Raw genomic sequence first — 25789 nt, forward strand, 5'->3', positions numbered from 1 at the left:
CACTATAATATTACTGTTTACATGATGACACCATGTACTATAATATTACTGTTGTTTACATGATGACACCATGTGCTATAATATTACTGTTGTGTTTACATGATGACACCATGCACTATAATATTACTGTTTACATGACACCATGCACTATAATATTACTGTTGTGTTTACATGATGACACCATGCACTATAATATTACTGTTGTGTTTACATGATGACACCATGCACTATAATATTACTGTTTACATGATGACACCATGCACTATAATATTACTGTTGTGTTTACATGACGACACCATGCACTATAATATTACTGTTGTGTTTACATGATGACAGCATGCACTATAATATTACTGTTGTGTTTACATGATAACACCATGTACTACTAATCCACCCAAGCCTCTTTTCCGTCACTTGGTGATCAGAAGTCATCCCAGGTTGTTCCAATAACATGATGATGACACAAACAACCACAAAGGCTGTCAATGTGTGGGTTGGTTGTATATCTATCAGTCTCTGAGTGTCAACACACAGCATTTATTCTCTATCAGTCTCTGAGTGTCAACACATAGCATTTATTCTCCATCAGTCTCTGAGTGTCAACACATAACATGTATATATCAGTCTCTGAGTGTAAACACATAGCATTTATTCTCCATCAGTCTCCGAGTGTCAACACATAGCATTTATTCCCGTTGGTTAATTAACTTGCAGTGACAAATTGACAATCCCAAAACAAACAGTCTTGTAAAGTAAAGGTCATGTGGGATTATCGTGACATGTAGAAACACCGCTTTTCTTCAGAGTTCGCACGTTGACCGTTAAACGGACAGATTGGACATTACTCTCACAGAGTGGACATCTTACAGGTCAACCATGACTGAACATTACTCTCACATATGTCCGTAGAGTGGACATGTTCCTTAACATCACTCTCACAGAGTGGACATCTTACAGGTCAACCATTCTGAACCGCAGGAATTCACATGGAAACTGTGTGTATGTTAGTGTTAGCATCGTTGACGCTAAGCTAACACACCGAGCTAACCGTTCGTTAGCGGTCGGCAACAAACGGCTATAGTTTCCAAATGGACGTTTAGCAGCATTTATAGTGTCAACAGGTATAGTTTCTGTGTAAACATGACTGTTCACCGACCTGCATGTCGGCCGAGAACACCCCGTCCTGACCTTATGTACTCTATCCCGTGTCCCGACAGAGAAGATGCTGCTCTGTTGGTCAACATGCGTAGCGACACTCACCAGAGCTAGCTCTGCTCCATATTGCTGTGTGGATAAGAGCTAGCATGCTAATGCTAGCTCTGGTCCACATTGCTGTGTGGACCAGAGCTAGCATGCTAATGCTAGTCCATGCTAACGTGGTGCAATGTGCGGCTGCTAGCCGTATGCTAACAGCTACCTGGAGTTAGGCTAGCGGTTACCTGTGTGTCTGTCTGTCTGTGTGTCTGTGTGTCTGTCCGCCTGTCTGTCTCTCAGGGTTCCGTGTCTCTTCTCTGGGTGATAACGTGGCGCCCTCCTCTCCTCTCCTCGGTCATACTCCGGTCAGGAACACCGACCAAATGGACCCCAGAGAGTCTCCAGTCTGTTCCACTTCTTCCACTCAACGGTCTAAAGACGCACTTGTTTCAAAGTCCCGCTAACGTCCCGATGGGGTCAAAGGCAGCGGCGGTCCACCAAACAACGCGAGAGTTGTGTGTGTGTGTGTGTGTGTGTGTGTGTGTGTGTGTGTGTGTGTGACGTGTGATTTGTCTTTTTAGTCATGGCGGACTGACCGCGGCGGCGCACCGGCGCCACCTCCTGGAGACTTGATGCTATGACTTGATCACTACTAGCCGAATGTGTGTCTCTCTCTCTCTCTCTCTCTCTCTCTCTCTCTCTATATATATATATATACTATAACATAATTAAAATGTATTTACTTTCTTACTGTAGTTGTAGGACAGTCTTAAATGTGCTGAATAATAGATATCCCAGACTCAATTTAAATACAATTAAAATGCATTTTTATTTTTAAATACATGAATAATGTGTGTATTATCATGGTTCTGTATCTCAATGAGCCTCATATTCTATCATGGTTCTGTATCTCAATGAGCCTCATATTCATATTCAGGATTTATTCAATCTAAACAGCAGCAATCTCACCATTGCTGCTGTTTAGACACTGGTGGTTATTTCCAAGTGGACAATAACGAAGTAGGCTACATTTACTTCCATAGAATGTACTGTATTTCTGTAATTACTTGAATACAGTATGTCTTTACTTTAAGCTATATGGTTAGGGTTAGCTGGGCTACTACATTTATTTATTTTTTAATCGAGAAATGTCGACCATCTGAAAAGTATATATTGTATGGTCTGGTCTTGGTCTGGGCTACTTTTGAACAAATCATTTCATCCATGGGGCGTGGCATGGAGCCTTGGAGGTGACCAGCCTGTGGTACTGTAGTGTTGAGGTGTTATGGAAGCCCAGGTTTGCAGCTGTAAGTTCATTTGTATTGTTGAGTCTCATGTCTCCACACTTTCCTCTTGACAACACAAACTATAGGTCAGGACTGTTGGCTGGTCAGTTAAGCACAGTAATACCATGGTCAGTATACGAGACTAGACTAGACTAGACCTACTAGTCGTTTTGGCCCTGTGGGCAGGTGCCAAATCGAGCTGTAAAGAAACAAATCAGAATCTCCATAAAGTCAACATACTGAAGCACAAAGTACCAGTATCATGCCATCAGTGGTGAAGCCAGAACTGAAGTCTTGGGTGGACCTGGCCAGGAGTGGGTGGGTCTGGCCAGGAGTGGGTGGGCCTGGCCAGGAGTGGGTGGGCCTGGCCCGGAGTGGGTGGGCCTGGCCAGGAGTGGGTATGCCTGCATGCATGTGTGTGATTCTGCACCACATTATTCATGCATTTATTCATAATTTAAAAAAAATGCAAAAAAAAACAAAAACATTTTTTTTACTTATAGCTTGCTATGTGGCTGCATGTCATCTGGTGTTGCTCCACTGTGTGTGTTGAATGTGGGCCAAGTCATGAATTACATTGTGAAGCAATTGAAAGAGAGGTTCTCAGCTATCTTTAATGTTAACCCACTTGATAGCAGGCAGACATATGTACATTCGTTCGTTTTATGGAAACAGTTAATGTTGAAAGTGCTAATTGCACAGAATTATTTGAGATAAATGTAGCAAATTACTTTGATTACAAATTGTGTCATTGACATGGAAATGAAGGACAAGCCCCAAAATAATGCACATTGCACTTGACTTTTCATACATTATGTGGAAATAAGTTTTCAAGTATCATTTATCAACTGGTCCCTTGGTGTTTTGGTAATGCTGTAGCATCAATAACTAACCCTAGACCCTAATACGTAGACCCTAACACCTAGAGTCGCAAATCTGGACTCCTCCTAGGGTCTAGGTCCTAGACCTAGACCCTAGGAGGGGTCCAGATTTGAGCACAGCTTAGATTTAGAATTCTTTCTAAAATGGCTGCGCCTCTGGTCTTGTCACATTTTTCAAGGGCGCAACAAGTTTGCGCAACCCAAATACTATGTTATAATGTTCCTTACAAATAGGAAATAGCAACAAAAAAAAAGGGGGAAATAAAACAGGCTTCAAGCCACTTGAAGTGTTGTTCCAACAGAGAACAAATTAACCCAAACACAATTTCCCAAACTTTGTATTTATATTAGGTCCAGTTCCAAAGTAGGAAATCATCCATTATCCATATGCATCCGTATAAACACCATTTAAAAAATCATTTTCATGAACAAAAATATATTTTTTTAACATTCACTGTACAAAATAATAAAGCATAAAGAGAGCGCACTCAATAGAGTGCAGATTTCCACAGAGGCCTAATAGAGCACCAAAGTCTGACGTCAACATCACCGGTTTGTGTACTTTATGTGTATTAATATTAATAATCAACTAAAAAAATGCCAGCCCTTTCACTCATATGGATATGAAGAACCAACTGATGCTAATGTTACTGCTGCCGAATTAGTTAAAGTTTCGCTAGAAAAGATGAGTCGAGTGGCAAGACTTCGGCCTGGTGGTGAAACATAACAGGCCTGGTGGTGAAACATAACAGGCCTGGTGGTGAGACATAACAGGCCTGGTGGTGAGACATAACAGGCCTGGTGGTGAAACATAACAGGCCTGGTGGTGAAACATAACAGGCCTGGTGGTGAAACATAACAGGCCTGGTGGTGAAACATAACAGGCCTGGTGGTGAAACATAACAGGCCTGGTGGTGAAACATAACAGGCCTGGTGGTGAAACATAACAGGCCTGGTGGTGAAACATAACAGGCCTGGTGGTGAAACATAACAGAAAAGCCTATGAGAAAATAGAAAAAAAGCGCCCATCAACCATTCCACGCTAGAAGGCTTTCTTACCTTTATATGTAGTTGCTTTTACGTTCCCACCAAAGAGGTCCAGGTGTTATTATTATTGGTCATTTCCACTACTCCCAACCCAGCCCTCAATGGGGGTTGGGTTTTTGTGCTAATTCACTTATTTCCATCGAAATAAGTAGTACAGTGTGGGATACTATTTACATTATGAAGAGAGGATATATACAAAATAAAAGATTTTTGAGCGATGGAAATAAGCGAATTAGCACTAAAACCCAACACCCCATTAATTCAATTCAATTCAACACCTGGACCTCTTTGGTGGGAACGTAACAACTACAAATAACACCTGGACCTCTTTGGTGGGAACGTAACAACTACAAATAAAACCTGGACCTCTTTAGTGGGAACGTAACAACTACAAATAACAACTGGACCTCTTTGGTGGAGACGTAACAACAAATAAAGGTAAGAAAGCCTTCTAGTCTAAAATTACATTCATTTCAAGGTATTATTTGTATCCACCTGATTAACTCTACCCAACCACAATTACATTCATTTTAAGGTATTATGTTTGTTTTGATATTTAAAAAAATAAAATGGTGAGTAGAGTTGTTGTGGAAATAGTAAAGTTTGGATCATGTGATCAGTGACATCACAAAGATGAACTCTGCACCTTCGTGATGTCACTGATCACATGACCGCAAGGATAAATAGACTTTATTTTTATTATTTTCAACAACTCACTCAAATTAAAGGCATAGTTCAATGTTTAAAATGAGTACTATTCCCCTTTAAGGAAATTTAAAAAGCTAAAACGTAATGGCATTTAAAAAAAAGAAAAGAAAAGAAAAAGACCTTATGAAGAAAACAAGCTGATAAAATAAATTAATAGTTGTCGGCAGAACTCTGTCTATGGAGGTGAGGTCACTGTGAGGTCACTTCTATGGAGGTGAGGTCACTGTGAGGTCACTTCTATGTCAGTGAGGTCACTGTGAGGTCACTTCTATGTCGGTGAGGTCACTTCTGGTCTTGATCTCTGTTTCATCTGCTCGTCCATTAGCCAATCGAATTCTTCCCTTTCCCTGAAACGAGATGCACGTCAACAAACGTCACAAAATGATTTACGATCCAGTCTCCGTTTACACTTTACACTGGTCCCCACTGGTCCCCACTGGTCACCACCGGTCACCACCGGTCCCCCCACTGGTCACCACTGGTCACATGGACTGAAACCAGTGTTGATTTCATCGACTAAAACCAAGACGAAAAATGTCCATTGACTACCTTTTTTCACTGACGAAAACTAAATGAAAACTAAGCTATGATGACTAAAACTAAGACTAAATATACTGACAATTTCGTCAACAAATAAAAACTAGACTAAAATGTCAGGAAGGGACTAGTGGACAAGAGATCCAGTATAAGTCATTTTACACTTGGTTGCATGCTGAAAATAGCAGATCTAGATCGGCCAAAACATTCCACGTGACTAAAATGTGACAAAATCTATTATTGAAGAAACTATGACTATGACTAAAACTATGACTAAAACGCCAAAACATTCCACGTGACTAAAATGTGACAAAATCTATTATTGAAGAAACTATGACTAAAACTAAAATAGAAATTTGCTGCCAAAAACAACACCAACAGCCCCAATAATTCCATCACCTGTTGCTTATTTGTCGCCCCGTGAGGAACTTATCCTCGGCGGTCGCTGTGGACACGTCGTGAACTCCTGCGATGGCGTAGATGACAGCCTGGAAAGAGACAACATACTGAATACAGATGTGGAACGCCCTACCAACAGTCATTAAGACATGCAAATCCCTTGACTCCTTCAAAACCGCTCTCAAAGGGCACCTAGCCACCTACGGACGGCTGCAATTCGATACTGGCCCCCGTAAAATCTGACTTGGAAATCGTTATAATCGTGAACTTAAACAGCCTCTGTGAGTACAGTACATTGCTTTTCCTAATAGCCATAATTTTAACCACTATTTGAGTTACAATAAGGGTGTTCCGACGGTCCGTGGCCGCGGCCGTGCTGTGCCATATGGGGTCATCTATCAGCCTGGGGTCATGGGGTCATCTATCAGCCTGGGGCAGTCAGTGAGGTATACTTTATAATATGATAGGCGTAGAGTTTTTTCATATAAATATATACATGAGGGAAAACAGAGACTTCAGACTCGACTCGGACTCTTGGTCAAAGACTTGGGACTCGACTCGGACTCGCTGTCAAAAGACTCCCGACTCGACTCGGACTCCAGTTCTGAGACTCGTGGGCATCTCTGGTTTAGAGGGTTAGGCTGTAGTCTGTAGTGTAAATCCATTAATATTCAGATGGACGGGAAAACCAACACTTTAATGAATGACGGTTGGTTGTCATGCTTGGTCTCTGCATGGCTGGGAAATGTACAGGAAAATAAAACAGGCAGAATAATTATGTTGTATGTTTAGGCTACATGTATGACTTATTCTGCTCGGAATCATCTAATTCGGAGTGGACGTCCAGCACAAAACTCTGGTCAAACCTGTGACCTCTGTGACCTCTGGTTAAACTCACCTCAGGCAGCAGGACGTCCAACACAAAGCGGACCTGCTCTATGAAGTTCCCGTGGACGTTGGCGAGGCAGGGCGCGGTCAGCGGGGCGCGGTCCAGGACCTCCTTCAGGTAGCGGTACACCTGCTCTACCTGCTCGTCCTGCAGGTAGGTGGGGGCGGGGCGGCTCTTCTTACGGGTCACATGGAGGAAGGAATGGAGCCAGGTGGAGCGCTGCTGACCGCTGATCACCGCCTGGGGAGGGAGAGAAGAAGACAATACATTCATACAATTAGGGATGCCAGAAAGTGACCATCAGCCAAATCGAATAATCGACAGCTCTGCCGATTAATAATCGATTAATTGACCCCCCCCCCCCCCAAATGCCATGTGACCATGGCATTATGCACATGCCATGGTCACATAACCATTAGTGCATGCTTTGATGGTTACAGTTTTATAATATAAGTTTTGATGAGTAAACCTTCTCAGTTCTCATTGTATGCTACAAGCATACAAGCGATCGTTAACTGTGTCTGTTAGAGAGAGGGGCAGAGAAGAGTGGCTTTGCTCAACTTGATTTATACTTATATTCTCCACTCTGATGAAGGTACATGTTCGATATATCATGCAGCCGTACTTATTAGCCTATAGTTTGGCTATTAAACCGCCCCCCAAAAAAAAACACTTTTCATTTATTTATTTTTTGATTATGAAATATTAAAATCGAGACGATTAATCGGAAAATCGATTAATCGGTGGCATCCCTACATACAATCACTCTATTAAACACCCCCATCGCCCAGCACGAAGTTATGGAACAACATATTTTCAGATGGGGGTCCTTGACATGAAATAGTTTGAGAACCACTGATATATAGAAACATGAGGGTTTTTCAGAAAACTGTCATGATTTAGAAGAAATGTTGTAGAATCTCAGGTCTAAATGGAGTTAACCATTCTGGGCGGGAACCCCTTTTAGTGTTTTAACTAAGCATTATGTTATACTTTAGCTATTGAAAAATAGCAGATCTACAAGCTCGTAGCACGCCACCGAGTGGTGCGCTACAAGCTTGTAGGTCTGCTATTTTTGAAAAATCGTGAAAATGCGGCACAAATCTTTGAATATATATTATTTCAGAGTGAACGTTTTTAACTCAAATATCTGCTTCTGGGGGGGTCCCTGGAACAACATATTTTCAGATGGGGGTCTTTGACCCCCATCTGGGGGTCTTTGACATGAAGATGTTTGAGAACCACTGACATAGAAACATGAGGGTTTTTCAGAAAACTGTCAGGATTTAGAAGAAATGTTATAGAATCGTCCTCAGGTCTAAATGGGGTTAAATCACAAATAAAGTAAACAAACACACATTCCATGTAATCAATCTATCCGTACCAACAGCCTCTTGTCCACCATGCGTCTGTTGACGATGTAATAGACCAGCTTCTCGTTGGCTCTGTTGTAGGCGGCCCGGGTTCGATCGGGGAGAAGTCTCTTCGACCTCCGGTTGACCTCCTCCTCTTCCTCCTCCTCAGCGCTCCTCCTCCTCCTCTCCCCCTCCCCCTCCTCCATCTTCATCAGGTCACTGGAGATGGACGGGGTCTCCCCAGAGCCCCCGAGGAACGTCTTCCTCACCGGATAGCCTGGAGAGACGGACGAGAGACAGAGAGGACAGCGTTCAGGTCAGGAGAGACCGAGAGGACAGCGTTCAGGTCAGGAGAGAGAGGACAGACCAAGAGGACAGACGAAGAGGACAGCGTTCAGGTCAGGAGAGAGAGGACAGCGTTCAGGTCAGGAGAGACCGAGAGGACAGCATTCAGGTCAGGAGAGAGAGGACAGCGTTCAGGTCAGGAGAGACCGAGAGGACAGCATTCAGGTCAGGAGAGAGAGGACAGCGTTCAGGTCAGGAGAGAGAGGACAGCATTCAGGTCAGGAGAGACCGAGAGGACAGCGTTCAGGTCAGGAGAGAGAGGACAGCGTTCAGGTCAGGAGAGACCGAGAGGACAGCATTCAGGTCAGGAGAGAGAGGACAGCGTTCAGGTCAGGAGAGACCGAGAGGACAGCGTTCAGGTCAGGAGAGAGAGGACAGCGTTCAGGTCAGGAGAGACCGAGAGGACAGCGTTCAGGTCAGGAGTGAGAGGACAGCGTTCAGGTCAGGAGAGACCGAGAGGACAGCGTTCAGGTCAGGAGAGAGAGGACAGACCAAGAGGACAGACAAAGAGGACATGCAATCAACATTTAGATGGATATAATTTACAGTATGCAATCAGCATTTAGATGGATATCATTTACACTACAGTATGCAATCAGCATTTAGATGGATATCATTTACACTACAGTATGCAATCAACATTTAGATGGATATAATTTACAGTATGCAATCAGCATTTAGATGGATATCATTTACACTACAGTATGCAATCAGCATTTAGATGGATATAATTTACACTACAGTATGCAATCAACATTTAGATGGATATCATTTACACTACAGTATGCAATCAGCATTTAGATGGATATAATTTACACTACAGTATGCAATCAACATTTAGATGGATATCATTTACACGTGTCTGTACTCTGTGTCAAAGCAGAACTATCAATGAAGGCATGCAGTTTGTCTACTACGGTGAAACTGAAGTTGAACTTACTCATGTCATGATTGATGTATTCAATGAATGATCCGGTGAAATGCTCGCATGCTGTGAAAACAAATAATAATAATGCAACAAATACTAACATACATACATACTAACATACTGTATAGAAATATAGATACATAATATTGAAGGTAATGCAACCTGTACAAATACTAACATACTGTATAGAAATATAGATACATAATATTTCGTCAACTAAAACTAAGACGAAAAATGTTCGCCGACTACTTTTCTTTGATTGATGAAAACTACATGGAAACTAAATGCAAACTAAGTACGAGTCATTTTACACTTGGTTGCGTGCTGAAAATAGCCGATCTACAAGCTGTGGGCTTGTAGATCGGCTATTTTCAGTGTGTAAAAACTGTCATTACGACGGCATCAAGGCCTGCCAAAATAAAATTTGTTCGACTGAATCAACTGTAGATTTAGTCTACTAAAATCCTATGATATTTAGTCGACTAAAACTAGACTAACACAAAAACATTCCAGGTGACTAAAATGTGACTAATGCTAAAATCAAAATGTGCTGCCAAAAACAACACTGAACACAATACAATATAACATAAATATAATAACATTCACAGAAAGGTATACTGTGAAACCAAAATAATGCCCAGTAGGGCAGTAGGCCCCAGGGCAAAGAGCTGCTTTTGTAAACAAGTGTAATGCTTAATTGGGTCGTCCACTCAGTTAACAGTCTTTGTATTGAGTTTGTGCTTGAAATGTACTGTAATTCTACAAACTGTTAATAAATATTTCAATCAATCAATCAATGCTTACCAAGACGCATTCTATAGTCGCTGATCATGTCCAGGGACCATTTGATGGACGCATCGTACTTCTCCTTGGCTTCACACTGTAAAGTTCAGAGGTCAAGGTTTTCATTCTTTACACTGTAAAGTTCAGGGTTTTCATTCTTTACACTGTAAAGTTCAGGGTTTTCATTCTTTACACTGTAAAGTTCACAGATGATGCAACAATACAACACAGGGAAGCCAAATAAGATAAAAGTTGTCACAATAAAATCAGAAATAGCACTTATATTAATAAAACCATACTGAAATGGCTCATGTGAATTTCACCACTAGTGAAACAGACCAACTTGATATAAGGATCTATGAGTCTATAAGGATCTGTGAGTCTATGAGGATCTGTGAGGATCTATGAGTCTATGAGGATCTATGAGTCTGTGAGGATCTATGAGTCTATAAGGATCTATGAGTCTATGAGGATCTGTGAGGATCTATGAGTCTATAAGGATCTGTGAGTCTATGAGGATCTGTGAGGATCTATGAGTCTGCGAGGATCTGTGAGTCTGAGGATCTGTGAGTCTATGAGGATCTGTGAGGATCTATGAGTCTATGAGGATCTGTGAGGATCTGTGAGTCTGAGGATCTGTGAGGATCTATGAGTCTGTGAGGATCTGTGAGTCTATGAGGATCTGTGAGGATCTATGAGTCTATGAGGATCTGTGAGGATCTATGAGTCTATGAGGATCTGTGAGTCTATGAGGATCTGTGAGGATCTATGAGTCTGTGAGGATCTGTGAGTCTATGAGGATCTATGAGTCTATGAGGATCTGTGAGGATCTATGAGTCTATGAGGATCTGTGAGGATCTGTGAGTCTATGAGGATCTGTGAGGATCTGTGAGGATCTATGAGTCTATAAGGATCTGTGAGTCTATGAGGATCTGTGAGGATCTGTGAGTCTATGAGGATCTGTGAGGATCTATGAGTCTGTGAGGATCTGTGAGGATCTATGAGTCTATGAGGATCTGTGAGGATCTATGAGTCTGTGAGGATCTATGAGTCTATGAGGCTCTGTGAGGATCTATAAATCTTACCACAAACTGGCTGCTCTCTTCACAGTCAAACGGCTTCATGGTCTTCAGAGACACCGTCAAGCTACCACAAAAGACATCATTTCATTGGTCGACATGGAAATCATGATCTACAAGCTCGCGCTACGAGCTTGTAAATCTGCTATTTTTCAATAGCTAAAGTACAACATGATGCTTGAAACACCAAAAGGGGTTCCCGTTCAGAATGCGTTAAGTTACGCGCACACGGATAGTTTACATATCAGAGTCGCCTTTTTCATTCCTTAACCCCTTCTGGACGGGAACCCCTTTGGGTGTTTTCAAGCATCATGTTATGCTTTAGCTATTGAAAAATAGCAGATCTACAAGCTCATCTACAGCTTCGTGAGAGCTGTATCTCTCACAAGACTACGATACACATACGATATTCTTACCCTCTGCAGATCTTGTCCATCACCGGGCCATCGACGAAAACAACGCTGGCTTTTTTCATCCTGCGGTTCATACTTTTCACCTGCAGAGAACAAGAATGTGTCTTTTAACATTTACAGGAATTCACATTATAGACACTAGAACTGACTCACTAGAACAATTTGCTTACAATTTCACACATTCCCAATGCCCAGCCATGGCTGGTCCATGGCCCATACATGGCCCACTGAGAAAACTGTTGCGCCTTTCTTCGTCCTTTTTTTCAAACTTGACTACGGTAGCGGTGGTCTCAAAAACATAAAGGAAACTTTGACAGGAAAAGACTCGCTAACCGTATAGAAAAATAAGTAAAACGCCTTAGACTGAGACTTTGCTTTTTAATTGCACCATGAGCACAGAGCACCATAAGAGCATGATAAAATAAAACTCAGTCTAAGGAGTTGTACTTATTTTTCTATACGGTGAGCGAGTCTTTTCCTGTCAAAGTTTCCCATACATGGTCCATACATGGCCCAGGCTCAGCACTCGAATACATCTCCCTGTCTTCTTGCATACTGCTTCTGATTTACATGATTTATATTTATATTAGGGCTGTCAATCGATTAAAATATTTAATCTGATTAATCGCATGATTGTCCATAGTTAACTGTGATTAATCGCAAATTAATCGCATATTTTGTATCCGTTCTAAATATACCTTAAATCAGTGGTTTTCAAGATTTTTCATATCAAGGTCCATTATTTATTCTGCATTTGAGCCACGGACCACCATTTGATGACATTTAGTCTTCCAGACCCAAACTAAAGAACTGTATTGATGTTGGCCAATGGTACCATTACAAGAGATAACAGGCCATGTTGATCAAAATAACATGTTTTCTAAGTTTTCTAATAGTGTAGACTTAAATTAACTTAAAGGACAACTTTAGTTTTTTTCAACCAAAGTTCATGTTTTAGGTTGTTATTAGAGAAACTAAAAGGTGAGTGTTAATTTCTTTTCATTTGCTGCTTTCCTTCGTTTCAGGGATTTTAGCTGTTTTTGACAGGGGGGCGGGGACATTTGAGCATGGGGCTAAATATGTATTTCTTTACAAAATTTTATAGCGATTATTTATTTATTTATTTACTATAGTCCTACTAGACCCCAATAAATGACATCTGGCCACAGAAGATCACAGGATCTACTGAATGTGAATTGCCCCCGCCCCCCTGTCAAAAACAGCTCAAATCCCTAAAACGAAAGAAAGCAGCAAATTAAAAAAGAAATAACACTCATCTTTTACTTTCTCTAATAATAACCTAAAACATGAACCTTGGTTGAAAAAAACTAAAGTTGTCCTTTAAGTAATGCAGCTGTTTAACAATTATTCAACTCTTCAGTGTAAAATTGCCATGCGTCTCTCAACCATTCTGTCAAACTTCACAGTGCGTGAATCGCGCGTTAAAAAAAATAGTGCCGTTAAAAGGATTGTGAGTTAACTAGTTAATAGTGCGTTAACTTTGACAGCCCTAATTTATATAAAAAACCAAAAACTAACTAACAAAAGTGTTAATGTCATTATTAATAACACGTCTTACCACCGCTGGCCAGAAGGGAAACGTCCTGAACTTGCACCAAACAAATACTCCGGCTGTGATGGAAGGAGGCTCTGGAACAAACATTTATCACCATTACACACTGTACTGTAACCAAATGGACCCTTTACACCATTACATACACACTGTGATGGATGGAGGTGATAAACATAAACATTTATCACCATTACATGCTCAAACTATTTCATGTGAAGGAGCACCAGTATTATCTGTATTTGGCCGCCGACCCCCATCTGAAAACATGTTTGTGCTGTATACTGGCAGCCCAAACAAAAATAGTCATAACTGCCTCAAACGGGTTGGTTTAATACAAACGTTGTCAACGTGACTATGATTCAGGATGCGTATCTGCTTAATTTTTAGTTTTTTATATGAACGTCGTATAAAGGCATACAAGTATGCGGACGTCTCTGACGTTTATAACAAACCGAACCGAATCGGTTGAAAATTGAGCAAGTTATGGTTATATCAAAGTTTCCATCAATTCTATCGGAGGCTTCATTCACTTACTTTTCTGCATCAGTAGCTGGGGTAGCTCCTCCTCCTCCTCCTCTTCCTCATCCAGAGTACAGTAAGAAGCCAACTCCTCTTCATAATTACTCAGCTCTATCGACAGATCTGAGGACCGCGAGCTCTCATCTAAAAGGAAATTGACTACACACACACACACACACACACACACACACGTTTGTAGAGGATTAGAACACTGAAATAGAATACAGATTATTAGTATGATTATAAGATACTATTCAAAGGAGACTGGACAAGGTGGGTCCCACTACTTGGGGACCCTGCCCGTCTAACACCATGGCGGCCAGGTCTACCGAGCCTTTAGGACAGATCGTATCTGCTCTACAAGTTCTTTCACCTGCTGCTGTAATTCTGATGGTTCCTTCGTGCGGCCTTCTAGCCTTCACTATCCAGACTCTTCGTCTCCTGGCTGCCCTTCTCATGCCCTGGGAGGGCTTTCGCACCAGCGTCCGTACTCGGAGAGCTGTTCTACCACCATCTCTGGAGGATTTCGACATCCTGTTACTTGCAATGCGCCCTAATCCGGCTCGAAGGACCATATAAAATAGTATTCAAAGGGGACTGGCTGCCGGGGTTTAGGACCCGACGCAGTGGTGTCCGGCGAGAACTTAACCAAACTTAAACCTCTGGCACAACGATATCTGGTTGTAAGGCCAAACTTCGCTGTCTCGTATGGAAGGTGATGTAGTCTCTCTCTCAAATGCTGCTCGCCTCTCCTCGAGAGCACAGAACAATCCCTGCTTGTCCCGATGATGACGATGCCAGTCATCCATATCCATATATGGAGTTTCCACATTGACCTGATGTCAGCACAAGATGTCTCTGTTGTCTCCATATATGGAGCTCTCGTGAGAGGGGAATCTCCATATATGGAACTCTCGAGGGAGTGAGAGCCTTCGTTACGATGACTAGCCCATTTAGACCTGAGGACGATTCTACAAATGTCTTCTAAATCATGAAAGTTTTCTGAAAAACCCATGTTTCTATATCAGTGGTGCTCAAAATGACAAGGAGCACCAGTATTATCTGTATTTGGCCGCCGACCCCCATGTGAAAATATGTTGTTCCAGGGCTGGTTGTGCTGGTTCTGGACAACCGGAAATACAGAGTACCCGTTCCACCCATCTGTCTGTCTGTGTCCCTTTATGACCATATATGGCTATGTCTGTATGTGTCTCTCTGTGTCCCTTTATTCCTATATACGTTGTTCTGTTTCAGGCATGGCCAAATGTGGAGTGTTGTGATGTCAGAACAGGCCAGCTTAGAGTTCTTTGTTAGGCATGCCCAAATATGGAGTGTTGTGATGTCACAACAGGCCAGCTCCATATTTGGACCCTGGGCAGGGGCCGTGCATGTCCAGAGTCCGGGCAGAGGCCTTTTGTGGCAGTTGTGGACAACCGTGGGTCCGACCGACTCGACAGCGGGCACTGCACTCCCTGTGTGGGTATGGAACGCGTGTGTCGAATTTGAGGTCGGTGGGGCGAACGGTTCTGGAGTCACGTGAATTACAGATGGACACACGTACTGTACAGACCGTGTCTGGGTTTCCCCAAACGGACCATGCAGTAGCGAGTGGGCGTGTGGTTCTTAGGGGCAGTCAGTCTGTGAACATAGACATTCAACATAGATGTGCCACGCAACTTTCCTTATAAGGCGCTGAAATGAAGTGCAGCCTAGTAGGCCGGTCAATAAAAGAACGCTGCACTCCTGTTCAAGCTACGTGCGACACAACATTTTGTTGGAAACGCAGCCAATGACCTAACAGGTCCTAACCTAACAGCCAATGACCTAGCAGGTCCTAACCTAAAAGCCAATGACCTAACAGGTCCCAACCTAACAGCCAATGACCATAATAAAACAGACCTACCTTTTTCTGGTGTCTCTAAATTCTGGAGTTCGAATCTGGGTCTGCAGCGTCGTGGTGACTGACGGTTGGCGTCTTTACCCTCCTGTGTCTTTCTGCAGCGTTGTGGTGACTGACGGTTGGCATCTTTACCCTCTGGTGTCTTTCTGCAGCGTCGTGGTGACTGACGGTTGGCGTCTTTACCCTCCGGTGTCTTTCTGCAGTGTCGTGGTGACTGACGGTTGGCGTCTTTACCCTCCGGTGTCTTTCTGCTCAGCCGGCGTTTGGCTGGAGGTCTGTCGTTCTCACTGCAGCTCTGTGGTGGAGCCTTTGGAGCTTTTTGTCTGCCCGTGGCTCGTTTCAGAGGTCGACCTTTGGCCGCAGGAAGACAACAATCCACTCCTTGGCCGTTGGCAACGCTACCTTCCATCTCCTGGTCCTTTCTAGACCGCCGTTTGGCTGGAGACTTCTTTTCTGTGCAAGTCTTTGGTTGACCTTTTGGACATTTCTGTCTTATCTTTGTTTTAGTCGTAGACGTCCTACGCCCAGAGGTCGACCGCTGAATGCTCAGAGATGAATCCACCTCTGGAGTCTGAAAAGAGGCCCAATAAGTTACTAAATGGCTTTGTGAGACAGAGGCCTTGTGGTAGCTAGGTCTATTATTTCCTTGTACCTGTTCTTTGGCTCCAACCTGAGACAACGGAATAGGGGGTGGGATGGAGATTTCCGCCAAAAAGTCAAAAATGTCTGTAACAAAATAAACAGCAATGAATTTTCCCAGATGAAAGTAGAGATTTGGTGTTTACATCGTCAGAACAAAATCTTCGGTGGGAACGCTGGCAAGGCTACAATAGGCTATGTAGAAACTCAAGCAGTTAATGAGTTTTAATAAAGTGACCAATATGGCACAGAAGATGTCAAATACGATACCTCTCTCTGGTGAATCCAGCTCCTGGGATTCAGACATGGGTGTGCTGCACTGTGGTGGAGCGTCGGCATGGCTACCTTCCATCTCCTGGTCCTTTCTAGACCGGTGTTTGGCTGGAGACTTCTTTTCTGTGGAAGTCTTTGGTTGACCTTTTGGACATTTCTGTCTTATCTTTGTCTTAATTGTAGACGTCCTACGCCCAGAGGTCGACCGCTGAATGCTCAAAGATGAATCCACCTCTGGAGTCTGAAAAGAGGCCCAATAAGTTACTAAATGGCATTGTGAGACAGAGGAGTCATAAAAGGTTGACAACTTAGGTGCAATTAAATTACAGGCAGTTTGAAGAGTTAAACAAAATCAAAAGACAAATAAATTATATAAATTAAGAGCAAATACTAGTTATCTGTACACAATACAACTTTAACGACCTCCTGAAGGGTGTAATATGCCCATGTACCTGTTCGTTGGCTCCAACATGAGACGATGGCACAGGGGGAGGTGGGGAGAAATGGTCCAGAAAGTCAAAGATGTCTAGAGCAAAAAAAGAACAGCAATGAATTTCACTCACCCCAACATATGTCCATAATCCATTATATTCACTATACTTGCATGTGCTAAATCTCCTATATTCAACTAAACTTTTAGATATTGTTAAAACATCAAAATAGCCTTATTGAAATCCCAAAATGCCTGATCCCAAATCCCAAAATGCCAAATTGCCTGCCCTAAGAAGTAATCCTGGGTTTACACGTTTTTCTTTTAATTTGGACTTGACATAATGGAAAGTTGAGGGTTGATAATAACTGTATTACGCAACCATATATAAGACAGACTTTAACAATGTGAGTTCTGCGAATTGTATTTAACAGTGTCAAATCTCCCTTTTCTAGAAGTTGGAATAAACCTTGCAAGAAATGTATGAAGCATTATTTTCCAATATGACCAAAATATAGTACAGAACCAGTTTATAAATACCTCTCTCTGGTGAATCTGGTGAATCCAACTTTCTACACTGTGGTGGAGCGTTGGCATGGCTACCTTCCATCTCCTGGTCCTTTCTACACTGTGGTGGAGTGTCGTTGGCTTCGCTACCTTCCATCTCCTGGTCCTTTCCTCCTGGTCCTTCAATCTCCTGGTCCTTTCCTCCTGGTCCTTCCATCTCCTGGTCCTTTTTACGCCGTTTGGCTGCAGGCTTCTTTTCTGTGGAAGACTTTGGTTGACCTTTTGGACATTTTGGTCTTCCCTTTGGGCGTAGTACTTCTACGACTAAAGCAGAGGTCGACCGCTGAATGCTCAAAGATGAATCCACCTCTGGAGTCTGAAAAAAGCCCAATAAGTTACTAAATGGCATTGTGAGACAAATGGGTTAACCCATTCTGACCTGAGATCAGATTCTAAAAATGTCTTCTACATCCTGACAGTTTCCTGAAAAAGCTATGTTTCTATGTCAGTCAGATTTTTCAAAAATAGCAGACCTACAAGCTCGTAGATGAGCTTGTAGGTCTGCTATTTTGGAAAAACGACGAAACATAGCTTTTTCAGAAAACTGTCTTAGAATCACTGTCCTTTACCTGTCCTTTGGTTCCAACAGGAGACAATGAAACAGGGGGTGGGATCAGGATGGCAGCCAAGGATGTACAGTCTGGTGTGGAGTTAACAGAGGCTTCTGGTGTGTCCCATGGCCGTCCCTCACCTCTAGGTGGCGTGGTTGGTTCGCTTAAAAAAGAACTGCTGCGTATCAACTGTTCTGAGTCTGTGGAGAAGAGTGGAATGTCAAATGTCTAACAACATTACTTTACACTGTCTACTTTACACATGGTGCATTGCAGCTAGAGACCTTTACATCCACATGGTGCATAGCAGCTAGAGACCTTTACAGCCACATGGTGCATTGCAGCTAGAGACCTTTACAGCCACATGGTGCATAGCAGCTAGAGACCTGCAGAGGAGCTTTACATCCACATGGTGCATTGCAGCTAGAGACCTTTACAGCCACATGGTGCATTGCAGCTAGAGACCTTTACATCCACATGGTGCATTGCAGCTAGAGACCTTTACATCCACATGGTGCATTGCAGCTAGAGACCTTTACATCCACATGGTGCATTGCAGCTAGAGACCTTTACATCCACATGGTGCATTGCAGCTAGAGACCTTTACATCCACATGGTGCATAGCAGCTAGAGACCTGCGGAGGAGCTTTACAGCCACATGGTGCATTGCAGCTAGAGACCTTTACAGCCACATGGTGCACAGCAGCTAGAGACCTGCGGAGGAGCGTTTGTGTCACCCGAATCCGTGTGTGGATATTCATAATCCGCCCGTTATCCGACCGCATTAATTCATTATTCCAATTTATCAATCCGCAACCATCCGTGGATTGCGGGTGGTTGCGGATTGCGAGATTTTGCCAAGATTTTGTGCGTGTTAAATAATAATAATGGGATGGTTAAGTCAAAATCTCAAGCAACACCACTGTGTAAGTATCAACATAATTGTGAATAATACAATTTACAATTTACAATTTAGGCATTTAGCAGACGCTCTTAATCCAGAGCGACTTACATTAAGCAAGAACAAAAAAGCATGGGAATACATCACATAAAAACATTTATCAAGAAACATGCGTAAGCTAAGAAAGTAACAGTGGAATATCTATATAATGAAGCTATACATATAAACTATACATCTATACTACTATGCTATACATATGTACTATGACGTGCTATGACTACATACAATGCAATTATAGTGCTGTCTACATAATATGCTATAAGTCTGTATCAAATGCTATCTAAGTCTACAGAAATGCTATCTAAGGGGGGTGGGGTAAGTGCTATGGGCCATGATGGAGTCTGAAAAGGTGGGTTTTCAGACTACGGCGGAAGATTGGGAGTGATGCTGCATTTCTGACTGCAATGGGAAGTGCATTCCACAGTTTGGAGCCAGAAGGGAGAAGAGTTTGGGACGTGTGGAGCGTTGTCCCGGCGTTTTTAGTGAGGGTACTACCAGCTTCCCTGCGTTGGCTGATCTGAGTGCGCGGGAGGGTTTGTAGGGTTCGATCATACTTGCAAGATATGGGGGAGCCATACCTTTGGTTGCTTTGAATGCCAGCATCAGAGTTTTGTATTCTGTGCGGGCAGCGACCGGGAGCCAGTGGAGGGAGCGGAGCAGGGGGGAGACATGTGAGAATTTTGGCTGGTTGAAGACCAAGCGAGCTGCGGCATTTTGGATCAGCTGGAGAGGCTTAAGTGCCAGTAGGCCAGTAAGGAGGGAGTTACAATAGTCGAGTTTTGACAAGACTGTTGTCTGGATTAGGAGCTGGGCTGATTCCTGGGTGAGGAACGGTCTAATTCGTCGTATGTTATAGAGTGTATAATACGTATTATACAACAGGTCGTGTCGAGGAAGCAATATGATTGGTTGAAACAGCTTTCTGGCCGTGCTTAAACCACGATAACGACACGGCTAATCAGAACAAATAATTCAGCCGTGCTTTTCTCCCAGAGCGCAGCAGACTCGGAGAATAAGCTAGGCTAGGCTAGAACTAGTTTCTTGGCACATTTGTGGTCGTAGACATAGTGGCTACATCTGTCATTATTTTTTTTATTTTATTCGACGATTATCTTAGTTTTAAGGGCAACTGTTGTATAATTGCTTCTTACTACTGCGATACCCCATGAGGGGATCCAGTGTCCCCCCATGAGGCGATCCAGCGTCCCCCCATGAGGCGATCCAGTGTCCCCCCATGAGGCGATCCAGCGTCCCCAGTAAAGTCCCACTCACCCAAGGAAAAGTTGTAAAAGTGCTGGGGTAATCGTCTAGGTCTCTTCTCTGGAGAAACGGTTCTGGCTGCTTCTGGAGAACTCATCTTCACCTGCAGGCTGGACTCCATAGAGCGGTCCGGGGTCTCTGAATAAAGATGATCTATCAGAAAACACAATTAAATCATTAATGGTAATCATTTGTGTGACAATTAATAAAGTGGCCAATGTGGCACAGAACACCTACTGTATATTTAAGATAATACCTCTCTACCGTACACGTACTGTATATATTAATACCTCTCTCTGGTGAATCCAACTCCTGGGATTCAGACATGGGTCTGCCGCACTGTGGTGGAGTGTCGGCATCGCTACCTTCCATCTCCTGGTCCTTTTTACGCCGTTTGGCTGGAGGCTTCTTTTCTGTGGAAGACTTTGGTTGACCTTTTTGTCTTCCCTTTGGGCGTAGGACTTCTACGACTAAAGCAGAGGTCGACCGCTGAATGCTCAAAGATGAATCCACCTCTGGAGTCTGAAAAAAGCAGGTCCAATAAGTTACTAAATGGCATTGTGAGACAGAGGAGTCAAAAAAAGGGTGGAGTGAGCAGGTATGACACTAGGGGGCATGTATGACACTACAGCTTTAAATACCTGACTGTCCTAAAAGGTCCTATTACCTGTCCTTTGGTTCCAACAGGAGACAATGAAACAGGGGGTGGGATCAGGATGGCAGCCAAGGATGTACAGTCTGGTGTGGAGTTAACAGAGGCTTCTGGTGTGTCCCATGGCCGTCCCTCACCTCTAGGTGGCGTGGTTCGTTCGCTTAAAAAAGAACTGCTGCGTATCAACTGTTCTGAGTCTGTGGGGAAGAGTGGAATGTCAAATGTCTAACATTACTTTACAGCCACATGGTGCATAATTACTGTACAGCCACATGGTGCACAGCAGCTTTCTGGCCATGCTTAAACGACACAGCTAATCAGAACAAAGAATTTTCTCCCAGAGCGCAGCAGACTCGGAGACTAAGCTAGGCTAGGCTAGGCGAGGCTAGAGCTAGTTTCTTGGCACATTTGTGGTCGTAGACATAGTGGCTACATCTGTCATTGAAAAAAATAGTATTTCTCGACGATTATCTTAGTTTTAAGGGCAACTGTTGTATAATTGCTTCTTACTACTGCGATACCCCATGAGGGGATCCAGCGTCCCCCCATGAGGTGATCCAGTGTCCCCCCCATGAGGCGATCCAGTGTCCCCCCATGAGGCGATCCAGTGTCCCCCCATGAGGCGATCCAGCGTCCCCAGTAAAGTCCCACCCACCCAAGGAAAAGTTGTAGAAGTGCTGGGGTAATCGTCTAGGTCTCTTCTCCCGCCCTGCTGCTGGGAGCTCTGGAGCTCTGGAGAAAGCTGCTTCTGGAGAACTCATCTTCCCCTGCAGGCTGGATTCCATAGAGCGGTCCGGGGTCTCTGAATAAAAATCATCAATCAGAAAACACAATTAGGGCACGGTGGCACAGTTGGTAGTGCTGTCGCCTCACAGCTAGAAGGTCCTGGGTTTGATTCCTTGCTCGGGCGCTGTGAGTGCTGGCGGCGTGTTTACTCTTCCGTGTCATCAGTGCCCATACCCGAGGCGGGGTTGGCGAAAGGGCCTTTCTGTGTGGAGTTTGCATGTTCTCCCCGTGTCCCCCTAGGGTAGGTACCCTCACATGTTCTCCCCGTGTCCCCTAGGGTAGGTACCCTCACATGTTCTCCCCGTGTCCCCTAGGGTAGGTACCCTCACAAAAAGCACGCAGTAATCGTGGTCTCTAAACTGTCTCCCCCTGGCGCCTGATGGAGGGGAAAGGAACTGGTTGGAATAACGTGTTCTTCCACGCGCTACGTCCAACCAGGGAAACTCCCCCCTGTCAGGTGTAAAGGAGCAACTTGGACACTCAGGCATGAAGGAAGCATGAGTTCAAGTCCGTTGCTCTCCCCTTGTCCCCCATATATGGGGACTAGGTTGGTGGAGGGTGTGTAGAGCCCAGGATCACATTAGATTATTGACACAGGGGTGAAAAATGTGTTACAAAATCCTGGGATAAAAAATATTTAAAAAAAAAAGAAAACACAATTAAATCATTCATCGCAATTATTTGGATCATGGACCATTGGCATGGCTACCTTCCATCTCCTGGTCCTTTCCTCCTGGTCCTTCCATCTCCTGGTCCTTTCTAGACCGGCGTTTGGCTGGAGGCTTCTTTTCTGTGGAAGTCTTTGGTTGACCTTTTGGACATTTCTGTCCTCCCTTTGTTTTAGTCGTAGACGTCCTACGCCCAGAGGTCGACCGCTGAATGCTCAAAGATGAATCCACCTCTGGAGTCTGAAAAGAGGCCCAATAAGTTACTAAATGGCATTGTGAGACAGAGGAGTCATAAAAGGTAGAGTGAGCAGGTTGGAGGCAGACTCTTGACAACTTTCAGTACCAAGGTGCAATTAAATTACAGGCAGTTTGAAGAGTTAAACAAAACCAAAAGACAAATCAATTATATAAATTAAGAGCAAATCCTAGTTATCTGTACACAATACAACTTTAACTACTTCCTGAAGGGTGTAATATGTCCATGTACCTGTTCGTTGGCTCCAACATGAGACGATGGCACAGGGGGAGGTGGGGAGAAATGGTCCAGAAAGTCAAAGATGTCTAGAACAAAAAAAGAACAGCAATGAATTTCACTCACCCCAACATATGTCCATAATCCATTATATGCACTATACTTGCATGTGCTAAATCTCCTATATTCAACTAAACTTTTAGATATTGTTAAAACATAAAAATAGCCTTATTGAAATCCCAAAATGCCTGAGACTCGTTTTACTGTATGTCTGTTTTTTTTTTTTTTACTCCTAATATTTATCCCAAGATTTTTGTAACCCAATTTTCATTTGGTGCAAATTGCCTGCCCTAGCTAAGAAGTAATCCTGGGTTTACACGTTTTTCTTTTAATTTGGACTTGACATAATGGAAAGTTGAGGGTTGATAATAACTGTATTACGCAACCATATATAAGACAGACTTTAACAATGTGAGTTCTGTGAATTGTATTTAACAGTGTCAATCCCTTTTCTAGAAGTTGGAATAAACCTTGCAAGAAATGTATGAAGCATTATTTTCCAATATGACCAAAATATAGTACACGTTTATAAATACCTCTCTCTGGTGAATCTGGTGAATCCAACTCCTTTCTACACTGTGGTGGAGCGTTGGCATGGCTACCTTCCATCTCCTGGTCCTTTCTACACTGTGGTGGAGTGTCGTTGGCTTCGCTACCTTCCATCTCCTGGTCCTTTCCTCCTGGTCCTTCCATCTCCTGGTCCTTTCCTCCTGGTCCTTCCATCTCCTGGTCCTTTTTACGCCGTTTGGCTGCAGGCTTCTTTTCTGTGGAAGACTTTGGTTGACCTTTTGGACATTTTGGTCTTCCCTTTGGGCGTAGGACTTCTACGACTAAAGCAGAGGTCGACCGCTGAATGCTCAAAGATGAATCCACCTCTGGAGTCTGAAAAAAGCCCAATAAGTTACTAAATGGCATTGTGAGACAAATGGGTTAACCCATTCTGACCTGAGATCAGATTCTAAAAATGTCTTCTACATCCTGACAGTTTCCTGAAAAAGCTATGTTTCTATGTCAGTCATTCTTCGATTTTTCAAAAATAGCAGACCTAGAAGCTTGTAGATGAGCTTGTAGGTCTGCTATTTTGGAAAAACGACTGACATAGAAACATAGCTTTTTCAGAAAACTGTCTTAGAATCACTGTCCTTTACCTGTCCTTTGGTTCCAACAGGAGACAATGAAACAGGGGGTGGGATCAGGATGGCAGCCAAGGATGTACAGTCTGGTGTGGAGTTAACAGAGGCTTCTGGTGTGTCCCATGGCCGTCCCTCACCTCTAGGTGGCGTGGTTGGTTCGCTTAAAAAAGAACTGCTGCGTATCAACTGTTCTGAGTCTGTGGGGAAGAGTGGAATGTCAAATGTCTAACAACATTACTTTACAGCCACATGGTGCATTGCAGCTAGAGACCTTTACAGCCACATGGTGCATTGCAGCTAGAGACCTTTACAGCCACATGGTGCATAGCAGCTAGAGACCTGCGGAGGAGCTTTACATCCACATGGTGCATTGCAGCTAGAGACCTTTACAGCCACATGGTGCATAGCAGCTAGAGACCTTTACAGCCACATGGTGCATAGCAGCTAGAGACCTTTACAGCCACATGGTGCATAGCAGATAGAGACCTTTACAGCCACATGGTGCATAGCAGCTAGAGACCTTTACATCCACATGGTGCATTGCAGCTAGAGACCTTTACATCCACATGGTGCATTGCAGCTAGAGACCTTTACATCCACATGGTGCATTGCAGCTAGAGACCTTTACATCCACATGGTGCATAGCAGCTAGAGACCTTTACATCCACATGGTGCATAGCAGCTAGAGACCTTTACATCCACATGGTGCATCGCAGCTAGAGACCTTTACAGCCACATGGTGCATTGCAGCTAGAGACCTTTACATCCACATGGTGCATTGCAGCTAGAGACCTTTACATCCACATGGTGCATTGCAGCTAGAGACCTTTACATCCACATGGTGCATTGCAGCTAGAGACCTTTACATCCACATGGTGCATTGCAGCTAGAGACCTTTACATCCACATGGTGCATTGCAGCTAGAGACCTTTACATCCACATGGTGCATTGCAGCTAGAGACCTTTACATCCACATGGTGCATAGCAGCTAGAGACCTTTACATCCACATGGTGCATCGCAGCTAGAGACCTTTACAGCCACATGGTGCATTGCAGCTAGAGACCTTTACATCGACATGGTGCATTGCAGCTAGAGACCTTTACAGCCACATGGTGCATAGCAGCTAGAGACCTTTACAGCCACATGGTGCATAGCAGCTAGAGACCTGCGGAGGAGCTTTACATCCACATGGTGCATTGCAGCTAGAGACCTTTACAGCCACATGGTGCATTGCAGCTAGAGACCTTTACAGCCACATGGTGCATTGCAGCTAGAGACCTTTACAGCCACATGGTGCATAGCAGCTAGAGACCTGCGGAGGAGCTTTACATCCACATGGTGCATTGCAGCTAGAGACCTTTACAGCCACATGGTGCACAGCAGCTAGAGACCTGCGGAGGAGCGTTTGTGTCACCCGAATCCTCGTGTGGATATTCATAATCCGCCCGTTATCCGACCGCATTAATTCATTATTCCATTATTATTATTATTATCAATCCG

The 25789-nt window shown here is 43.6% G+C and overlaps 2 protein-coding genes across 2 annotated transcripts in view; both read right to left on the minus strand.

The window, feature by feature from the left end:
• ahctf1 (AT hook containing transcription factor 1) overlaps nucleotides 1-1609 on the minus strand; it is a 56224-nt gene extending 54615 nt beyond the window's left edge. The window contains exon 1 of the mRNA XM_083759956.1: nucleotides 1440-1609. The gene's annotated coding sequence lies outside the window, so the exon portion shown is untranslated. The remainder of the gene's footprint in view (nucleotides 1-1439) is intronic.
• Nucleotides 1610-5326: 3717 nt separating this feature from the next.
• Nucleotides 5327-25789, minus strand: part of LOC310855082 (uncharacterized protein) — a 30472-nt gene continuing 10009 nt past the window's right edge. The window contains exons 7-27 of the mRNA XM_083759957.1: nucleotides 23692-24037; nucleotides 23111-23184; nucleotides 22665-22863; nucleotides 21825-21971; nucleotides 21185-21366; nucleotides 20808-21039; nucleotides 20530-20670; nucleotides 18315-18496; nucleotides 16746-16989; nucleotides 16489-16562; nucleotides 15840-16407; nucleotides 13952-14095; nucleotides 13424-13494; nucleotides 11848-11927; nucleotides 11438-11498; nucleotides 10374-10449; nucleotides 9582-9632; nucleotides 8326-8573; nucleotides 6951-7181; nucleotides 6053-6141; nucleotides 5327-5463 (exon numbers count right to left, since the gene is read on the minus strand). Coding sequence (XP_083616083.1) covers nucleotides 5385-5463; nucleotides 6053-6141; nucleotides 6951-7181; nucleotides 8326-8573; nucleotides 9582-9632; nucleotides 10374-10449; nucleotides 11438-11498; nucleotides 11848-11927; nucleotides 13424-13494; nucleotides 13952-14095; nucleotides 15840-16407; nucleotides 16489-16562; nucleotides 16746-16989; nucleotides 18315-18496; nucleotides 20530-20670; nucleotides 20808-21039; nucleotides 21185-21366; nucleotides 21825-21971; nucleotides 22665-22863; nucleotides 23111-23184; nucleotides 23692-24037 — 3519 coding nt within the window. The 3' untranslated portion in view covers nucleotides 5327-5384. The remainder of the gene's footprint in view (nucleotides 5464-6052; nucleotides 6142-6950; nucleotides 7182-8325; nucleotides 8574-9581; nucleotides 9633-10373; nucleotides 10450-11437; nucleotides 11499-11847; nucleotides 11928-13423; nucleotides 13495-13951; nucleotides 14096-15839; nucleotides 16408-16488; nucleotides 16563-16745; nucleotides 16990-18314; nucleotides 18497-20529; nucleotides 20671-20807; nucleotides 21040-21184; nucleotides 21367-21824; nucleotides 21972-22664; nucleotides 22864-23110; nucleotides 23185-23691; nucleotides 24038-25789) is intronic.

The sequence above is a fragment of the Protomyctophum parallelum genome (genome assembly GCF_964188405.1).
Source record: "Protomyctophum parallelum genome assembly, chromosome: 2".
NCBI lineage: Eukaryota > Metazoa > Chordata > Actinopteri > Myctophiformes > Myctophidae > Protomyctophum > Protomyctophum parallelum.